This window comes from Panthera uncia, assembly GCF_023721935.1.
Source record: "Panthera uncia isolate 11264 chromosome A3 unlocalized genomic scaffold, Puncia_PCG_1.0 HiC_scaffold_11, whole genome shotgun sequence".
NCBI classification, from domain to species: domain Eukaryota; kingdom Metazoa; phylum Chordata; class Mammalia; order Carnivora; family Felidae; genus Panthera; species Panthera uncia.
Genome location: NW_026057578.1, coordinates 54,015,472 through 54,035,863, shown reverse-complemented (window position 1 = coordinate 54,035,863; position 20,392 = coordinate 54,015,472). Strand labels below are relative to the sequence as shown.

General features: G+C 50.5%; 1 protein-coding gene across 2 annotated transcripts in view; it reads right to left on the bottom strand.

The window, feature by feature from the left end:
- Positions 1-1,475: 1,475 nt before the first annotated feature.
- Positions 1,476-20,392, bottom strand: part of TGFBRAP1 (transforming growth factor beta receptor associated protein 1) — a 62,174-nt gene continuing 43,257 nt past the window's right edge. For both annotated transcript variants that reach the window (XM_049651250.1, XM_049651251.1), the window contains exons 5-12: positions 19,016-19,098; positions 15,627-15,968; positions 13,856-13,913; positions 11,873-12,016; positions 9,561-9,704; positions 8,818-8,977; positions 5,787-6,220; positions 1,476-4,123 (exon numbers count right to left, since the gene is read on the bottom strand). In XM_049651250.1, coding sequence (XP_049507207.1) covers positions 3,947-4,123; positions 5,787-6,220; positions 8,818-8,977; positions 9,561-9,704; positions 11,873-12,016; positions 13,856-13,913; positions 15,627-15,968; positions 19,016-19,098 — 1,542 coding nt within the window. In that variant the 3' untranslated portion in view covers positions 1,476-3,946. The remainder of the gene's footprint in view (positions 4,124-5,786; positions 6,221-8,817; positions 8,978-9,560; positions 9,705-11,872; positions 12,017-13,855; positions 13,914-15,626; positions 15,969-19,015; positions 19,099-20,392) is intronic.

Sequence of the window (20,392 nt, the reverse complement as noted above, 5' to 3'; positions counted from 1 at the left end):
CAACAGTCACATTTAGGACATCAACTCACGCTCTCTCAGCCACTTGGCCTTGCGATGTTCTTGTAGGCAGTGGGAACCTACCACTTCTCCCTTTCCAGGCAGGTTTGTAAGCCTAAGCATGCTCCCCTCTACTCTTTAATACGCTGAGCCACAGGATACCAAGAACACAGAAATAAGGAAAGGATCTTAAACTTGCTGCTTTATGACTTTCTGAAAGCAGTGACATCACTGTGTGAATACTACAGTCAAGGCTGGCTAGGTTGCAGGTTCTCGTGGCTTGAGAAGCACCAGGCGGGGATCTCTGCCGGCAGAGACTTGAACTCTAGCTGGCTGGACTTGTCCTCCCAAGAAAATCATCCCACCAACCTGTGCCTCAGTGTCTTCAGTCTGAGATGCGGATGATTTGACACCTCACCTCTACTATCACCCACACGTACTTGGAATTTACCAACCGGAATGGCATGCGGTACAGGGTTAGAGCACTCAGGGACGATCAGCTGTGTTAACACAGCCTCTCCTCAGGGCTCACACAGCACCTATAATGAAAAAGGAAACACGGTAGGGGCGCCTACGTGGCTCAGTTAAGCGTCTGACTCTTGATTTGAACTCAGGTCATGATATCGCGGTTGTGGGATCAAGCCTAGTGTTAAGCCCTGCGCTGAGTGTGGAGCCTGCTTGGGATTCTCTCTCTGCCCCTCCCCTACTTGTGCTCTCTCTCTCAAAATAAGTAAATAAACATTAAAGAAAAAAAAAAAGAAATATGGGAATATGCTGTGAAATTCATTTGACAGGGTTTCTCGAAGACTTGCTATGAACAAGGATGAAGTAAAATTTTAAAGGTGAGACAAACAAAAAAGTTCTACTCCTTGAATATGTTCAGAGTTAGAAATCCACCGGCAACAGGTCTACTTAAAGGGCATTTGGCTGAAAGGTGAAGTATGTGGGAAGTTGCCAGAAGTCTCCTTGGCTAAATTTCTCAGGGTATGATTGATCTAAAGGTAACAGATGTCAAGGAGCACCTTGAGAATATGCAGGAGATAAACACAGAAGAGGACCATTTAAAACTCAGTAAAATGGTAACGGGGCACCTGGGTGGCTCAGTCAGTTAAGCGACTGACTTTGGCTCAGGTCATGATCTTGCGGTTTGTGGGTTCGAGCCCCGCTTGGGGCTTTGTGGTGACAGTGGGGAGCCTGCTTGGCATTCTCTCTCCCTCTGTCTCTGCTCCACCCTCGTGCACTCTCTCTCTCTCAAAATAAATACACTTAAAAAACATTTCAAAAATTATAAAATTTAGTAACGTGATAACAAAGAATTTCAGAGGTGGCCAATGCAAGTCCTCTGCAGGTGCAGGTAGGAGCCACGAGGTACGGATGAGTAAGTTCCGGAACTCCTTGGACTAGGTATTGCACCAAGTGGAAAGCACCACTTCACCGAGATAATTTTTATTAAAAAAAAAAAAAAAAATTACAGAAAGAACAAAGAATTAAAAGAATTTTAATAAAATCAACAAGTTTACATTTGTACATCTTGTGTATTTGGGACCCGACCAGGGGTGAAGGATAAAGTTGCAAGGACAAAAGTTTCCGTAGGAGAGCAAGCGAAAAGCAAGGGCTACCCTCGTTGTGTGACTGGCATGGGTTTGATGGTGTGACCCCACGGCCTCCTGAGCTGCTCTGCACTCACCAAGGTCATGGGCAGGAGGCATCCTGCTCTGAGCTCAGGCCCAATGCTCCACACCCTACAGGACACGCCCATATGAACACCTGCGGGGCAACAGCAGAGAAACAGTTCATAAAATCTAACAGTAGTGCCCCTCGAATATTAATGCCAACTGGGTTCGGCTCATGCTGTTTTAACTAGAATGGTTACACAGAACCTAATGAGGGGAGAAAAGGGCTGAGCAATGTTCTAATTGTTCCACTCAATGGCACAGTCACAAAATAGCAGGCCTTTAGAGAGAACTATGTATTTTAAAAATCTGATTTGCAAAAAAGGGCCTGTGGACGTCAGAGAAAGAGGAGAACGAGGTACGGTTCTGAACACAGGAGGCCACTCAGCTTTAATCCCCATCATTCTAAAGGATGAGAAACGTTTCAAAAAAAACCGACCAGTGTTCGGAGAGAGCGGAGACTAGTGTCCCCAAGTTAGGAATGAGCAATCACAAGGTGCTCTCAAGATTTTACCCACGTCGTGTCCAGCGAAACAGCGCTTTCGGAAGCGTGACACGGTACGTGCTAGGGGCTTGTTCTTGGAGGAATAAACACGAGCTCGTGAGTTGTAACCATAACATGCACAGTAATATGACCATCCCGGAACAGTCATCCACAGGGTCAAGGTGTCAAACTCATGACCGGACTTGGGCTTCATCCCCACGTACGCAGTGTGTGGCTGAGTTGCAAGAGTTTCTTCATTTATTCTTTAGACGGAGACACAGGGAAGAACGCGGAGGTGCCTTTGCTTTCTTGGGCCACTCGGAATCACAGAAGGACAAAGAATACTGACCATTATGAGTACAGGAGAGCACTGTTCAGACAACGGACAAGGAGCGCTTCACCCCTGCTCTGTAAGGCCCGGGCCGACGGCGAGAGGCTCTGTTCTAGGGTCCTCTCCTGTGACACACGAGCTAATGCTTGTTTCCCTAATGCTACAGCGGGGGTACAAGTGTCTAGTGTTAGTTCTTAATAGAATCATTAATCCCAACGATGAAATTCAAAACAGGGCAGCGAAGGAGGGACGGCTTCGGCTCCTCCACGACGTTAGGCGGAGACACAAAATGACTCAGTCTGTGGTGAACAAGAGGGACTCCTCCTGTGAGTTCAGGAAACCTCAGAGCAGGCGTGTAAAGTGCTGGGAGGTAAGGCAGCCTGACTGGACTTCCTCATCGGGGTGTGCAGAAGCACCCGGCAGGAAAGATGACAGACACCTCAGTCACGGGCGAAGGCAGCTGTCACCGCTGCCCGTCCTGCTGAGGGTGTGAGGTTAAAACCGGCCTCTCCTGAAATTCTGCTCGGCTTGTGCTCGTAACGCTTCCCTTTTAATTTCCCGAGTGTTCAGTAGGAGGTACATTTTAACAAGGAAAAAAAAAAAATGTCCCTAATGGATATGACGGATGAATTTCTAAACAAGAGAAAAACTGCAGAGATGACAGAACTTCAAATAAAACTTTTTAGTCAAACATGTCAATTGCGGAGTTTCAAATTGGCAGGTGTTGTGACAGTACAGGGACCAAAACCTGGGCCCTCACCTGCCACAGGTCTCCCGTCCACTGTCCTCTTACAGATGGGGCGAGCGGCTTCTCTCTTGGGGCTACACCGTTTTCCGACAGGTCCTCACTGGCGAGGCAGCCAGAAGCGTACAAATTCCCCCGAAAGGGGGTGCTCGGGTAAACAAGGCAGAATCCTTTAGGGGTTGAGAGTCACACGGGAAGTAGAAAGAACAAAAAGATTTCCCCAAGGTCAGCTAAGGGCAAAGGCGGAGCCCACGAGGTAATCCTGGAAACAGACAGCCCCCCTCCCCCCGAACCCCTGCTCGCAACCGTGCGGCTCCCCACCCTGCCGAGCGAGCTTTTCATCCCTGTGCCACCCTGGAGCACGTTCCCAGTGCAAATGCACATCTGGAGACTAGGGTACCGGAGTGGGGGAATCCAGGATGTCCACACTGCAGAGAGAAGGCTCATTTTTCTCTCAAAGTAGGCATTCGTTTTGGATTACAAAGTACCGGGACGGGCGAACCCTAACATGTCTCTATTTGTGGGATTTTCCATTTACATTCAATGTAGAGTGGTCAGCAGTGAAGAGCCCCTGTTTCACGTTGACCGACGTCTCCCCAGCACCCAGATGTCACCCTTTCGTCCTGGCTGGCACAAGTGCAGTGGCTTCTGCTCTCTGCACCCAGCAGCCTTGGTAAAGAGCTCAGGGTCCTTCTCACGCCCTCGGGTGGGCCTCCTCAAGTCCGTGCGCCAGGGCCGGGGGGGCTGGGGTTCGTGTGTCTGCCGGCAGCACAGTGGGTGTGGACGAGACCACCATTTGGATACCTAACAAACACGGGCTCACGAAAGGGATTTTGGCACATCTGGCAGAGCTTTTTGTCCGAAAGCCGAACTGAGCTTCCTTTCAACTTCATCTGCAAAAAAAAGACCGAGGACACTGTCAGCTAGAGTTATACCAGTTTTTCAGAGTGGACATGCGTTACCCCGTGGATGATTACTACTCATGAGGACTGCTTTAACGTCCATTTCTTTGAACAGAATATTAGAGGAGGGGCACCTGGGTGGCTCAGTCGGTTAAGCATCTAACTTCGGCTCGGATCACGATCTCACAGTTTGCGAGTTTGAGCCCCATATCGGGCTCGGTGCTGGCAGTGCTAAGCCCGCTTTAGATCCTCTGCCACCCGCCTCAAAAATCATAAACATTAAAAACAAAAAAACAAAAAAACCCACCAGAACATTAGAGGTGAAAATAAACAAAAACGTCCCTAGGAACCAGAGAGATAAAAAAATGCTACAAAACTGCTTTCTTATTTTATAAAAGTAACTGCTGCTCGCCGGCCACGGGCATTTCTAAACAGGCCCTCTCTCAAACGTTCTCTGAGCTCTGTGTTTGAGCCAACTCCTGTTGGAAAGTCATGTCATGTTAGAGCTGAATAAAGCTGTGTAAATCATCCAATTCCTTGGCCCTCTCATTTGCAAACAGGGAATGTAAGGCACAAATAAGGGACTCCATCAAAGCCATATGGTTCATTCATGGCACATTCCTGCCTGGTCCTAGAAAACATAATTTCATTTGTTTAAAGGCAGCGAACAAAACCGGGCTGTAACCCCCTCAGTTCTGCGAGGTAAAAAGCCTTTTTGCACCGTTCACTGGTGTCAACCCAGGCAACTCTGCCTACCGGCAGGACCAATTACTAATTCAGTGAATTCACCCTGTACTCATGAGTTTCATCAGTCACTCAACAAACACTTATTAAACACTTTTGAGATGCCAGGCTTGGCTCTAGGGATACTGACATACACAGATGAAGTTCTGTGCCCTCAAAGAACCCAGAGTCTAATGGTGAAGGGAGACAATTATGAATGCATGCTGAACATGCGGTGGGCGAAGGAGGGGAGTTATCTGCTTGAAGGGATATGAAGGTTTCACAAAGGAAAAAATACCAAGGCTGGGTTTTGAGTAGGTGTTCACCAGGCATAAAAGGAAAGGTTAGGACCATCTCAGGGGGCACCACAGGTACGAAGCCTGTATGTGTGAAGCAACCTATCACATCTAGGAGATTCCACACGTCCTGGGAAGCAGCAATAGACGGAAAGGGCCAGACCAAAGGAGAGGAGATGGAACCCTCCAGGCCTCAACTCCTCTACTGGGGACTCACGAAGGCTTCCACGGGGGAGGAACACATCGGGTTCCTGCTCTGGAAAGATCCCTCTGCCGGCTGCATAGAGTGTGGGGTGTCACAAGAGAGAAGTCTCCAGAAAGGGATATACACTGGGGACTGTCGGGGACAGAACGTTTGTATCCCCCTCTCCCAGGCCCTTCCTATGCAGAAGTTCTAATTTTCAATGTGATGTACTGGGGGCCTTTGGGAGGTGACAGAGGTTGGGTGAGGTCATGAGGGTGGGGCTCCCAGGACAGGACTCGGGCCGTGACAGGAAGATGTGTCCTGCTGGTGGGAATGCAAACTCTTGCAGCCGCTCTGGAAAACGGTATGGAGCTTCCTCAAGAGTGCAAAAACAATTCCCACACGGTCAGCTATTCCACTTGTGGGCGTTTCTCTGAAGCCCAGCTCTCACCTTGTCGTACTTGTAGATCAGGTTTTCGGACTTGGCCAGGCCGAGGGCCACCTGAGTGGTCCTCCGGGTGTGCACGCTGTCCCTGACGGCCCCGGTCAGGAACGGGCGCAGGAGCTGCACCGACCAGGTGCCCGGCAGCAGCTGCAGGACGTGGGCGGCGTCGAACTCGGCCGCGTGGTGGTTCAGGAGGTCCGTGGCGGCCACGGCCAGCTCAGGCACGGAGGGGCCGGGCTGGAGGTACATGGCCAGCAGCGTGTGGAAGAGCCGCTGCCGGTACAGCGGGTCTCTGCCCTCGGAGCGCCACAGGCAGTAGTCCTCAGCCGCCGAGAAGTCCCGCAGCTCGTGCACCAGGATGCGCAGGGCCTCCTCGTGCTCCTCCAGCTTGCCGTGCAGGATGGCACTCTCCATGGGGAGGCCGGCACCCCGGACTCTATCTGTGCGGCAGCAGCCAGCGGTTAGAGCCAGCCCCGGCGTGCCCCCAACCCCCGGGTGCTCTCAGCCTAAGAAGGGGTAAAGCAGAGCCGGCCACCTAGACGGTTCACACGAGGCCTGCCTTTACCTCCGTGCTGCAGATCTGGCGTCCCCAAAGGGGAGGCCGGACCCTACTTATAGGCAGAGCCTAACGGCAGAATACGTTATTTTTCATAATGCTTAGCGGCTGAAGGAAACAAATGACCTGTCATCTCAGCGGGCCCTGGTCAAACGGGAGTATCACGGCTTCAGGCTTCTAATTAATCCAGCACTGTTCCCATTTTCCCAGTACGGGATCTTCGACCACAGTGGAAAGGCACTACGCTGACTTACGTTCCGACAAGAACCCTGCCCTGCCAAAAACGTGTGGCGAGCCCCTTTCTTCCAACTGAAAATACAGTTCACAGAAAGGAGTATGGGTCCCTCTTGTTAACCATCCATATCGACATTACTCTAAAGCTGTTGTGTCTCCTGCAATTTAAGGTGCCAGGCTATGAGCAACACGACACCACCACAGAAAGTTCTGACCGAGGCCCTGCCCGCAGCGGGCTGTGTCTCACTGGTAGAGGCCCCTTGTTTTCCGCTCCCTCGGCAACCGAGGAAGGTAACATCAGATCGCCTCCTGCTGCAGAAGGATGTTTGAGGGACAGCTCCTATTTCAGAGGCCAACATTAATACTGGAATTCTGGGCATTCGGACTTAGGAGCGTGGCCACACTCCGGCCTGAGGTACACGGCAGACACTTGCAGCAAACGGCTGGTTCCACAACATGTGTCACCTACAGCACTAAACACAGAAGCTGCAACGCACATCCTTGTCATCCTCACAAGGAAAGGTCACCAAATAATTGCTGAGTGGCAACCACATGTAGGGCACGGGAGAGGCGCAGATTGGTTGAGAAAAGCCCATGGCAGTGACTGCACTTTCCACGTCTATCATCCCGTTTGTATTTGGTTCTCGGCCACCCCGGGCGGGCAGGCTGCACAAGAAATGCTACTACAACGTGCCCAGGCTGATGCCGCCAAAGTCACCCAACGAGGGCAAAGAGTGAGTCTCTCAGCTTCCAGTGTTCTTCCACAGTGTCCTGGAGGACACCCCCTTTCCTGCAAGCTCCCCAGTCTTATCTGCAAGCCCTGGCTTATCTCTGTGACTGCTCAAACAGAGCCTTCTCCGTGCTCCCTCCCCTCCACCCCACGCAGAGCTGCTATCGGCCGCTATGGGCATGCTCATTAAACTGAAGGCCAGAACCGAGTAACATCCACCTTTATATCCTCGGTGCAGCGTCTGATACTTTACACACACTCACAAACGTTAGCTGACCGAGAACCTGATCAACAAACCCATGACTAGTGTGAGATTTGCACGAAGAGACTTGTAAAGCATGAAGCATGACGGAAGTCAGGGGTGACAGTAAAACTGTTTAACAACCATACAGCGTGGGCCCCACCCAAAAAGCACGGACAGCGGCCGTGAGGGACCAGGGTGGCTGGCGAGCATCACGGCTGAAGGTCCTCTCCATGGTGTGTGCAGTGCCACGATTTTTGCGTTTTTGTGCTTTTTGCTGGTAATTTTGCCATTTAGAATGGGCCCCAAGCACAGTGCCGAAGTGGGGCCCACCGTTTCCAAGCACAGGAAGGCTGTGACGTGCCTTCCAGAGAAAATGTGTGTATTCAATGAGCTTTGTTCAAGCCTGAGCTAGAGTTCTGTTGGCCTTGAGTTCAATGTTAATGAATCAACAATACCTATTAAATGAGGTGTCTTTAAACAGAAGCACTCATAAAACAAGGTTATGTACTGATCAGTTGACAAAAATGTGAGCAGAGGTTTGCAGGAAGCTGACCCTGTATTTCTTGGATAGCACTGTTCAGGATTCAGTAATTTAATGTCTGTGGAGACTTTATAGAACATAACTACAGCGAATAATGAGAACCAACTGTAGTTATGGTCAAAAAACACTGCACATTTAAGGAGAAATACATTACTAATGCCAGTAAGGACCAACCTGAAAACTCTACTATGTCAAGTACATCAAGAATCTAGTTCATTCTACCAGGTGCAAGCACTATGCTGCTTTGTGGCACTTTACGCAACACAAAAACCGTGGGCTCTGCACCCCAAGGAAATGAAAACCAGGCTCCCATCCAAGACACCTGTGGCTCAGAGCTCACAGTTTGGAGCCTCGAGAAATCTGAGTGGGCTGCTGGGGGCGGTGCTAGCTGGCACAGCCTCGCCCAAACGCCGGTGCCATCAGAAGGAACTGAGAATCAAGCGGGCCGAAGAGGAATAAGGCAGTCTAGCGAAGGTAGGCTCGACAGATAAGCGGCCTTCCAACCCCCGCCCCTCCCCGCCACCTGCAGCTTTGTGTCCCTGGCTAAAGGGCCAACGTCCCTTTCTAGAAGGTGGAGGCCTGAGAGGCTTCGCCCCACCCTCCAAGACGGCTGACTTTGTGCCAGAAGAGGCCCAAGGAATAGCCCCATCAAAACGAGGAGCTATGGCAGAGCCTTCATCCGCGCCTGCCAAGGTGAGCAGGTCAAGGAGAGGCTGGCGGGATGTTGCTCACCTATCAGGAAGTGGACTCGGTACAAGTCAGACTTCTGGAGCAGGTGTCGCAGCTTCGCCTGAGTCTCTGTCGCTTCCGCACCCTTGCTGTTGGCGCCGGGCCTCTGCTGCAACACCTCGTCCAGGTAGAGGAGCGCCAGGTGTGTGTGGTACTCTTCCTTCTGCAGGAGATGACGGTGTTGGCAGGCGGGAAGCCGGAGCGCTCCCAGCCAGCGGGCGCTCCCGACACCAGGCCTGTGCCCAGGCGAGCCGGGGCAGGGGCTCGAGGGCACTGAACGGGACATATTTGTTGGATCGGAAACATCTCAGAAACCGCCAATACGGGGAAGGCAGACTTAAGCTCTGAGAGCAAAATATAAAAGGGTCACTTCTCATCTGAGAAGGGCCACGGGATTTAGGCATTTCCCAAAAAGGTACGGCTCCTCTCATTTCCCTTGAGGATAGAAACAAGGAAGGAAAGGAGACAAAAAATAGGAGCTGGATGGATATAAGATGGAGGGCAAAGAAAAGGCGACATGCCTCTCCTTCATTAGCCTCCCGGCCTCTAGACCATCCACGAGCACGGACTGAGCATCCGGGGAGCAGGGCATTTAAACTATTACGTTAGAACACCGAAAACATCTACATTTAAGATATTACATTAGAACCATCTGCCAACATGCTTTCCAGTCAAATTCTCTCTCTTACGTTACTACTAGGACATGGCAGCCCTGCTCGTGGTAGTCCAAGTTCAAAGGCACTCACCTGCAGTCTCCTGTCTATGACCAGATGTTCCAGATACTTAACAAGGGCTTTAGGGTATTTCTTAAGGCAAGTGATAATGCTGTCGGGATTAAAACTGTTCTGCTGTTCATCCAAAGGTCTCCTGGTGAAAACTTGAACTCCAACCTGAAAGGAGAATAGTAATTTAGCTATTTCCTTCTCCGGATGCCATCTTATGTTTATTCTAATCGATGGACATTTATGTCTGGGGAAAATTGTTGTCAAAAACACGGAGATACAGCAAAACAGTATGGGGTGGGGCACTGGCAAAGACCAAAGAGCACGGCACAAAGACAGGAAACCTCATACACCTCATCGGAATTTCTCCTAAAAGGGTCAGAAATTAGGGGCGCCTGGGTGGCTCCATCGGTTGAACGTCCGACTTCAGCTCAGGTCATGATCTCACAGTTCGTGAGTTTGAGCCCCGCATTGGGCTCTGTGCTGACAGCTCGGAGCCTTGGAGCTGCTTCAGATCCTGTGTCTCCCTCTCTCTGCCCTACCTTACTTGCACTCTGTCTCCCTCTCTCAAAAAAATAGATAAACATAAAAAAAAAATTTAAAGGTGAGAAATTAAAGAATGAAACATTAATTAACCGGAGAGGCACCAACTCTGTAATATTAAGGCGATCTGCAGACAAGGATGGTCACTTGCTGGCCAGTAAGTGAAAGAACAAATACAGTACTGAACGTTCAGTAAACTCAGTTCTCTGCACACAGGGATCCACTATGTGGATCATCTATGTAGATCCAAGGCCTGTCCCTGAGCAAGTTTCCAGACGGCCTTCCTGTGCCTGTTGAATGGAGCTCCCTGTGGCAATTCCATCTTCAACAGAAATGCTAATGGGTCAGGTAGGCAAGTAAAGGCATGCTGTACTTCCCCTGGGCATTCTATCACACACATGTGCGCACACACACACGAGAAATACAGCACCGCTCTTCTGAGTGTGAAGTCTGAGTTCTATAAGCCTGGATTTGTGTCTGTGCTGTACCAACTATTCAACCTTGGGAAGTTTCTTTTTTTTTTTTTTTAATTTTTTTTAACGTTTATTTATTTTTTTGAGACAGAGAGAGATAGAGCATGAACAGGGAAGGAGCAGAGAGAGAGGGAGACACAGAATCCGAAACAGGCTCCAGGCTCTGAGCTGTCAGCACAGAGCCCGACGCGGGGCTCGAACTCACAGACCGTGAGATCATGACCTGAGCCGAAGTCGGACGCTCAACCGACCAAACCACCCAGGCGCCCCTACCTTGGGAAGTTTCTAGAGCTGAGCTTTGCTCTCCTCGTAATTCCCCCTTGTGGCGTTGTTGAAAGAAATGATACAGGTCGAGTGGCTGGCTCATCACCAGGCACACAGAATCCTGGGAATGACATGCTGATACCATCTATTAGCACTGGGAGGAGCCCAAAGCTTTCAACCGTTTTGGATCCATGTTGCAGGTGTGCCTGAGTGTGTCAGGGTATGTTGTAGGTGTGTGTGCACAGAGGCCAAGTAAAGAGGGAGTTAAAAGCACATGAAGCCCATGGGCTCAGACCTCCCAGTTCAGAGAGTACCATGGAGAACATACCCCAGCTCGGATTTTTCAAAGGCAGATGTGACATGCAGAAAACTCTACGTTTAAGACGAAGGTCCCGAGTCAGGAAGCTACGTTTCTCTCCTCCAAGGGGAACCATGGAAATGTGTGTTTTTAACGGTGACGGCTGAGATACTATCTCTTTTCCAGTCCTCCAGTGGCTTCACAGAGGAGTCCTGAGCTTACACGCTACTCCCCCCACACCCTGCAGCCAGCAGGAGTTTCCTCGGGTGCTTCCTCACTGCTGCCCTTCCTCAGCCTCCAAGATGGCAAGTCCTGCGCAGGGCTCCCTCCTACCTCCAGAACCACGACTGCCATGCCAGGGGGTGCGGCACAGAGACAGGACAAGGGTCTGCCCGGTGTGGCCCAGGTGGGGTACCACGCCCTGCAAGGCGACCATCTGATCCTGCGCCAGCCCACAGATATCAGAAGGGTCACACTCGGTCAGGCATGGGGGTTCACACATACGTTTTTCAGAAGATGCAAAGGAACCCCGGCCACGCTTTCTGCTTTTCTACAGAAGGGGCCTGCCCCACACTGATGTGCGGAACAGTGTATCTCAGAAGTGCTGAAATGCAGAACTTCCTAAGACTGGGCATTCCAAAGGCTCAAGATGAGCCATTAGAAGGGGAGGAACAACATGGACGGTTGTTGTTAAAATCAATCATTTAAAATCACTCCCCCCACCCCCACCCCCCCCAATGCATTTATGAAGCACAAACCTCCTCACTTTTCTGCAGGACCCAATCAGCGTACTTCCACACGAGTTCCTGGTCTAAGCTATAGGTAAGGAAATCAACGACATATTCGTATAGGTCTGAGCGAGTGGAGTCGTGAATGTCCCCGTTCACAATGTTCACCCATAACTGGAAAGGAGTAAAGAACAAAAAGAAACGGAAGGTTACATACCTTTCAGAATTACCTACGGAAGGGCACACGTTTACTTATTTGGCCTTTTGATCCTTTAAAGTAGTAGGACAAATTTTAAACTTTGAAGGCCTAAACGAATTTTAAGCTTTTCAGAGGAATAAAGCAATATAGAAGACGGGGTCCAGGACATCAAGAAAATAAAGCACCAAATTCTTTTTCTTTCCTTTTTAATGAGATCATAGTAATACGAATAGTAAACACAATAGGTAGAAAGACGTAGATGTATTAAAAATGTTTCCTCATGAGATAAAACGATCACTGACAGCATCTTGATGCAGACAAAACCTACCTGCCTCCATCGGCGGGGCTGTTTCCACCTTCCCCACCACAGGGATCCTGGACTTTGACGTCCTTTGTGGACCAGGAGGGTCAGACACTGTGCTTTCAAAAATACTGGTGATTCTGTCCCCTAGTGCTCTGTCTTGTGCACAGGGGCTCATGACAGCTGCTAATAATAAAAGTCCCTTGCTATTTCATCCAGAAACTTCCCCGCTGTGTAAACCAAAGCTTACTTTCGGAAACCGGGGATGAGGCTGCATCACAAGGGAGTGGAAGAGATGACGGAGGCCCCTCAGCCTGTACCGCATCGCCTGTACCTCACCCACCTGCCCAGTGCGCCATACTTCAGGACCACACCACCCGCAAGAGGCCCAAGAAGCAGGGCTGCTGGTGTAGACTGTACTTCTGATATTAGCATATGAACCTTTCTTATGGTCCCAGTTTCTTCCACACTGTATTCCTCAAACCAAATAACCTAATCACACATACACGGAAACATGTCATTTTCTTCACAGTAGAGTTCTGCCATATATAAAGATTTATTTCGTATCACTTGGATTTTGCAAACCCCACTCTATAGCCCCGCTGTTATTATTAGACTGCCATCAAGCTATAATCCTTATAGCCATGTGTTTTACAATATAAAAATGTTATTCTTGACGCCCAAATCTACTCTTGGCCATTGGGTGTGTTGATAGAAACCTTTTTTTTTTTTTTTTTTTTTTTAACCTCATCTGCCATCAGGTTAATGACAGTGATTGCATGTATAGCTTTGCCAAAGTCATAGGGCTGACGTTAGCCTGGGGACTACTGCCAATGTTCTCGGCCACTCTCAAAACAACAGAAAAAGAACGATACCAGTGCATACCAAGTGACAGAAGGGGAGAAGGTCTCCTGACAGTGTGAGATGACGTCTGTCACAAGGCGTGAGAGGCGAGACGAGACAGAGGAGACTAGGGATTGATGCCTTTTTATCTCAGGTGCAGTATCCCTGCCAGGGCCACCTGGAATCGTGGTTCAAATCCCTGTTCTACCACGGAGCAAGGCTGTGACCCTGGGCCAGTGACTGGCCTTGATCAGCTTTAGTTCTGTCACAGGTGACATGGGGATAATGATTTACTCTCCCGACTGGCAGCGGTTAGTGTCATTAACGGCGGAGGTTATAAATAAGCTGATATTCGCAGGCTTAGTTTTCGAATAAGGCAGTGGTGCCCCACGCCTTGTGGCTCAGTAAGAAGTCGTATTTTTAGTTCTTAAATTTTCAAAACTCAGTCTTGAAAATGTCCTTGAAAGAGACGTAAAGACAAGGAAAAGAAAGCCCTTGGCTGACATTTGTCAAGGAGGTCACTTTCTAAAACAGTTGTTGTTCTTATTCTGTAAAAAGGGGTGTAGACTGGGCAAAAGCAGCCTCCGCCAACTTGGGAATCTCCTCCCCAGGTAACACGGAGCTAAATGACAGAGGCTTTTAAGTAATGCTGGAACGCTTTTGCACTAACCTGCACTGCCGCAGCGTCTTGGTGATTATAATGATAGAGCAGTCCAAGTGCAAAATACCTGAAAGGAGACACCGCGTTAAGTGCACCCTCTTCCGCCAGCGGCTGCGGGTGGCGCCCACCCAGCGACAGCCTCCCCGCGCCCCCCGACCCCCGCCCCTCGCCCCGGTCCCTTGTATTCGTATTGAGTTCAACAACAAATTTCCAAAGACAAAAAGATCCTCATTTCTGTTTATTTACTTCGGGTGTGCAAACGTATGCCCCCTCAACTTCCAAAAAGGATCGTATTCAAGTCTAGCATAAGCTGAAAAATAAAACAATAATTATGCTATGGAAAATCATGTTTGGAATGGCTTCACAATTTCCTCAAATGTTAATACGATTCTGTATCTTTTCAGATAATCACCGTCAACCATCACAAGGTATTAAAAGAGTGGTCGGAAAGTGTGCCGTCTGAGCTATTACGGAAAGAAGGGGTAAGGAGTCTGAATACGAACGACAGCAATACGGGCCAAGAGCGCCCAGCCACCGCGGAGGACAGCAGGGAGGGGCGGTGAGCCCTGGGAGAGGGCACCCAGGGTTCTAGGCCCTGAGCTTCAATTCAGGTTTCATGACTTAGGGCCTCCATGGCCTCCTGTCTCCACCACCCATTTTCTCCCTCGTGAGTGGAAAAGACTAGTGACGGCACTGACACTGCCCGGGTGGTGAACCATTCCAGCCTCCCGAGTTCCACTGGGGTGTCCTGCTCCAGGTCATCCCCCTCCCCAGCTGGGGACTGGAAGAAGCGAACACAGGGGGATGTTGGATTTCTTCCCTCCGAGAGCAAACTCGTAAGATAACGAACTATTCGCTGGTGCCCTCCTCTTTTCCTTAGCCTCTCAGGCAGTTACCCTGTCTGCTCCCTACCATTCCAAGTCACCACCATGAGGCATCAGTGTTATTTTCTGGTTCTGAAACAAAATAACGCCCTCCCATAGCGTGTTTGGGAAACTGAGGGAAAGCTCCAGGAGGAGCGAACACCCACGCTGAGGCCGATCACAAGCCCCGAGTTGTCTCTGGCATTTGAATGGGATCCAGCACTGTAACCCCTGTGGTTTCCGTGGGATTTCGTCAGTACTTCTGCTACTTCGAATACACAACAGAAACCACAGATAAAGCATCTTACTGCTTGCAGGACTCTAGGGATCATCCAACACTTTTGAAGAAAGCCTTCCCGCACCTGCCCAGAATGAAGACGACACGGGCCCTTCTTCCCACGTCAGTCACTACAATTAACCGCCCTTGTGCGTACGGCAAGGGGCGGCTGCCTACCATCTCGTGCTCATAATAAAAGCAGAGTTTTAAGCCATAAACTTTTACCAACAAGACCAAGTCCCCCTTTTTATTCATGCGGATGTCTATCTATCTGTGCAATCCGGTCATCAATGACTCAAGTGTGCTGCTGATTTTACCAACACACACATGGCGTCCTGCGTGGGTGAGTTCTATGTGGAACGCTACGGATATGAAGGCTAAGAATCACATCCTTTTCTAACTGGGTCTCTGACTGGCCAGGGTCAGCATCATTAAAGAACTGGTATGAGACCTAATGCCTTCCAAGACCCTTCCAGTTGGTCTGCAGACTGTGCCGGGGGGATCTACCCTGAGGGGCACTGGGCTGTCACCACGGTGTCACAGGGGTCCCGTGACGAGTCTCCGCTTCCTAACAGCCTCCCTGTGGTGGCGGAAAGGCTAGCGTGCGGCCCCTGGCCGCGTGTGGGGAGGGAACACTCACTTCTTGTGCTTCTCGAGCCAGGCAGCGCTGTCTGTCAGAAGACAGGAGTTCTCGGTGACCAGGAGGTCCAGCAGACTGTCATGGTCGGCCTCCGCGTACAGCTTGAGCAAGGCCGTGTCGATGTCCTCTTTGTAGCCATTTGCGACCTCTGTGCTGCGGACTTCGTTCAGGTAGCTCATGAGGAAGCGCTTACACTTGGCCATCTTCTCCTGGTCCCCCTGGGTCAGCTGGTTCAGGTCTGCATACTCGTGGAGAGGAGGGTGGGACCGTGTGAATGAGGAAGAGGTGGGCAACAGGAAGGGGTAGAGAGAGATCAGCTCCCGGACGTCAAGCTGGCCGCTTCTGCAATTACAGTGTCAAACTAAATGAAGCAAAAAGAGAGAGAGAGTACACATAGGCACACAAAACAACACGGGGGGGGGGGCATGCACACCCGCACACGTTAACGGAGAGCTGGATGTGTGGGGGAGCACGTCAGAGCGAGCGTCCGGATGCGCGAGCCCAGTAGAGCACTGCTCAGGGGAGTGCCACCACGCGATTCCGACGGCAGAGAGGGGACCACGGCGAGAGACACACACGCCCCCCTCCAGTGCCGGCATGCAACATCAAGACACCCGAGGCGGTCCCAACACCAAGGGAGCGCCGGACTCCCTGGAAACCGAGGCCAAGAAAGGAACGTGAAGGGAACACGTCACTGTCCGGTCAAAGGCGAAGTACAGTCCGACATTTCTCCTGGCACAAACTATAACCAGGTGTGCTGCACGGTCCACAAAGAAGGGACTTCGCGAGAACATGACTTACAACATCCCCTTCAGAGATCTTCTAACAGGAGCCGCGAGAGCATTTGTGAGGCCGCATCCGTGGTGACTCTCGACGGCCTCTCAGAGCATAAGATGAGGCTGTGGCTGAAATGGCCAGTGTGGTGTCCTACCCTCGGAAGGCCAGGGAGCCCATCTGGTGACATCCCACCTCAGCTTCACCACTAACCCTGTCCCCACCGCGCCTGCTCATCTTGTCCACAACAAGACAGTGGTGGCATTACCGAGCTGCGGGGCTCAACCTTGGCTCAGAAGCAGCCCTACCTGTGGGGCCCCTCTTGCAGAAACAGATGCAGGGCCGCCAGACATGAATGGGAACCTCAGGTAGGGCCCGGGGTCTACACTTTCTGCGATGTTCCCTGCGTCCGCCTTCCTTCAAGCTGAGTCTCCTCCTCCCCAACTTCCGGCCTCTGGCCCTCCTTTCTTCCACTCCTGCCCTCTCCCCACTTCCTGCGGTTCTGGGCCTCCCCAGGATGAACGTCAGACCTCTGAGCTCGGCATTCAGGGCCCTTCCTAGCTGCTCCCGATGACCTTACAGCTTTGGCTTCTACTGTCCCTCTCATGTTCCGAGGCTTCAACGCCACCTCATCACCTCTCCAGTTTACACACTTCATGCCTCTCAGCCTTTCCTGTGTGTTCCCTCTGCCTAAAGCAACGGTCCTCCAGGGAAGCAGTTTTGCTCCCTGGGTAAGTTAGCAATGTCTGGAGATACTTTTGATCACCACTGGAGGGTGCTATTGGCACGTAGTGGGTAGAGGCCAGGGCTCCTCCAATGCACGAGAGCGCGCCCGTAACAAATTATCCAGCTCAAAAGGTCATGACTGCATGACTCCATTTGGGAAGCTTCTCACCATTTGAGATCCGGCCAAATCCCGATCCAAGCCCATGCTCTCCACTGTCCCCCAGAGCACCTCCACCCACACCATGGAGCCGCACCTGCACTGCCCAATGGGCACACAGCCAGATTCCAGACTTGTATGGGCAGGCCGCAAAAGCCGGGTGCAGTCTTACCCTGCCGCTCTGGCTCTGGGGCTTGAGCCAAGTGCTGGCCTGACTGGACACAAGGACAGGCTGTGTAACATCTAGAGAAACAGACACAGAGCGTACGGACCCCCAGCATGCTGGCTGGCAGTTGGGGCTTCTAGCACTGAACTGAGAAGGAAGTCTGAGGACATGTCCCACACCAATGAGAAAAAAAAATTCATGTTATTAGCAACATCTGTCATGGACACAGGAAGGGAAAGTGGAGTCACGTCTGTCTTGGAAGTGTCTTCCTCAAGCGTCAATTCCTTCGGCCACACTTTTGTCTTTTTTAAGTTTATTAATTTTTGAGAGAGAGAGAGAGAGCGAGCAGGGGCAGGCGGAGGGGCAGAGAGAGAGGGAGACAGAATCTGAAGCATATGCAGGCTCTGAGCTGTGAGCACAGAGCCCGACGTGGGGCTCGAGCCTACGAACCGAACTGTGAGATCATGACCTGAGCCGAAGTCGGACACTTAACTGACTGAGCCACCAGGCACCCCTCAGCCACACTTTTGACAAAAACTGAGCAGCAGTCAATGTAAACCAGTAAGAGGCTGAAGCATGAAAGACAGGAACCTTCTATTAATGACTGACAGGCCCTACACGAGTCTATTACAAAATCCACGAACTCTTCTATGAATATATTGTGACCATTCGCCCACTTTTGCAAATTAACCCAAGAAAAAAGATGTACCCGTGACCCAAATGAGGTTTTCGACACTGCAGGGACAAAGCAGGCAGGACGGAAAAGCGCCCAGGTCCAAAGGGACAAAGAATCTATTTAAGCCCCGAAATGACTGATCCTGCCAGGAACCGATGGTAACAGCACACAGAATTTACGAAGTGTAAGCTACATTGGGCATCGTGATTCGCTGAGTGGTTCCTTCTTTACTCAGATACCTGCTCCTACAACCAAGCATGTGCCAGAGGAGGAGGTCGGAGCTGTGGCAGGTCTGATGCCTGACAAAACAGCGGTGCCCTGCTCTGGTTGTTATTTGGATGTGAAGGATCTCTTCTGGTGCTTAGCACACATTTTATCTTTTAGATGATTCCAGACTACACAGAATCTATTCTAGTTAGACATTTTGAAACGTATGTCCCAAGTTGTTCTTATGAACATTCTCCTTGTGAAGTCTTTGGAAGGAGTTTTCATGAGTCTTCCCAGAAGCACCCGCTCTTTTCCTAAGCTCCCTGATTTCCTGTGCAATCTCCAAAGGAAAGGAAAAGTGGGCAACAGTATTTTCCTAGGAATTCTTCACGTTATTAAATTCACTCTTCGGGATTCCCTTCTCCTCTCTTCGTGGGATTGTTAGGGGCACGCCCTCGTCAGCCTCTGCCCTCCTCAGGACACAGGGCAAGTAAACTGAGGCTAAGGGGTGGGGGCAAGGAACGAGTGTTGGTGATGGCTGCTACTGTCAAGAAGCCTCACCACTTCCCCGTGAGGGACAAGCTAAGCGCGGCGACATCTCCCATCACGGCCACACAGTCTAGGTGAATGTTTTGACCACAGAGGGACACACAGGAGGGCTTGCTACCAACACCTCAAATTACCTGAAGAGCTCTTTAGCTTCCAGAAACTGAAGTTGTGCGAACTGTATGAACCCCGCCTGCTGCAGAATCCTTCTGTACATTACCTGCAAGGAAAGACAGGTTTAATCTCTTAGACGTACCTTGAAACCAACGCGGTGGGGAGAAACTACCTTTCTAATCATAACCCAAGCTAGATGAGCTAGATGCTCATTATTACACAGAAACCGGAAGTTATAAGGTAAAGAGAAAACATGGCATATATTAAATTGTTTTCAACATAGATGAAAATATTTGTGTGTGTGTGTGTGTGTGTGTGTGAGAGAGAGAGAGAGAGAGAGAATCACCCCTTTGTTCCTGAAGTAAAATTGTTCTCTATTTGACTATTCTTCCTTCACCTTCCCCATGGATCTTTTCTGTAAATCCCATTTCCTTCCCAAATGTGTTCTTTTATCTTCTGTTCTCCTCCTCCTTAGCTCACGGGGCTGCCGTGATCGCTTCTCCTTCTGGTTGCTCAGGAGGGTAATCAAGAGCTCCAGTGTCTCTGGCAGTCTGGGAGCGGCTCACCCGGCTTCCATTGTTCTAGAGCTGACACTTCACTTCTGAGTATCCCCAGGGCACAGGGCCAATGCCAATCAATAAACGGATAAATGAACCAGTTTTCCTACTAAGCTGCGGAAACACCGCACATTCCCTTTCCTGGAGCTGTAGGACCCCACAGTCACACACTACAGCCTGACAATTCCAGCCATCAAGGTGCCGGGTGATTTTTTATAATCCAGTACTACCCAGATTTCCTTGACCTCTGAACTCCTTTGTTCTTGGAACATCTGGCAACAGCAAAGCACGCTAAAGGGAGCTGGCCTGTGTGTTTTAGTTCCACCCCTTCCACGTCTCTGTCCAACTTGGTCAGGGTTGGGGTTTGAAGCATCCTCTGTTTCAAGTACACTTTGGACATACCTCTCTGCTCTTTTCTTACTGGTGCCATCCCACAGCCAGGCCGTCACCTCCTCACGAACAAAGACTCCAATTGTGTCTCAGACCCTGTGAGTTCAATGCCTCCCCCTTCCTACCATGGTGCTGTTACAGAAGCCACGAATTCCTTGGAGGCACGGCATATACATGATTCATTTTTGCAGCCCCATGCCCCAACACCTGCCATTCAGGAAGTGCTTCTGGATCTGAAGGGCTCTGTCCACCATACTCGTGAACCCTGAGGGAGGGACGCTTTGTTCAGAGATGTTAAGATCTCAGCCCAAAGTTAGTGAAGTCGTAAGCGGCTAAGCCGGGATTTTAAAAGAGCAGATCTTTCTGATGCTAGAGCCCAATTCTTTCCACTCATGGAGTCGCCCAGGTACACGGCAGGCAGTTAGTGCTGTTACCCCCTGAAGAAGCGAGGAG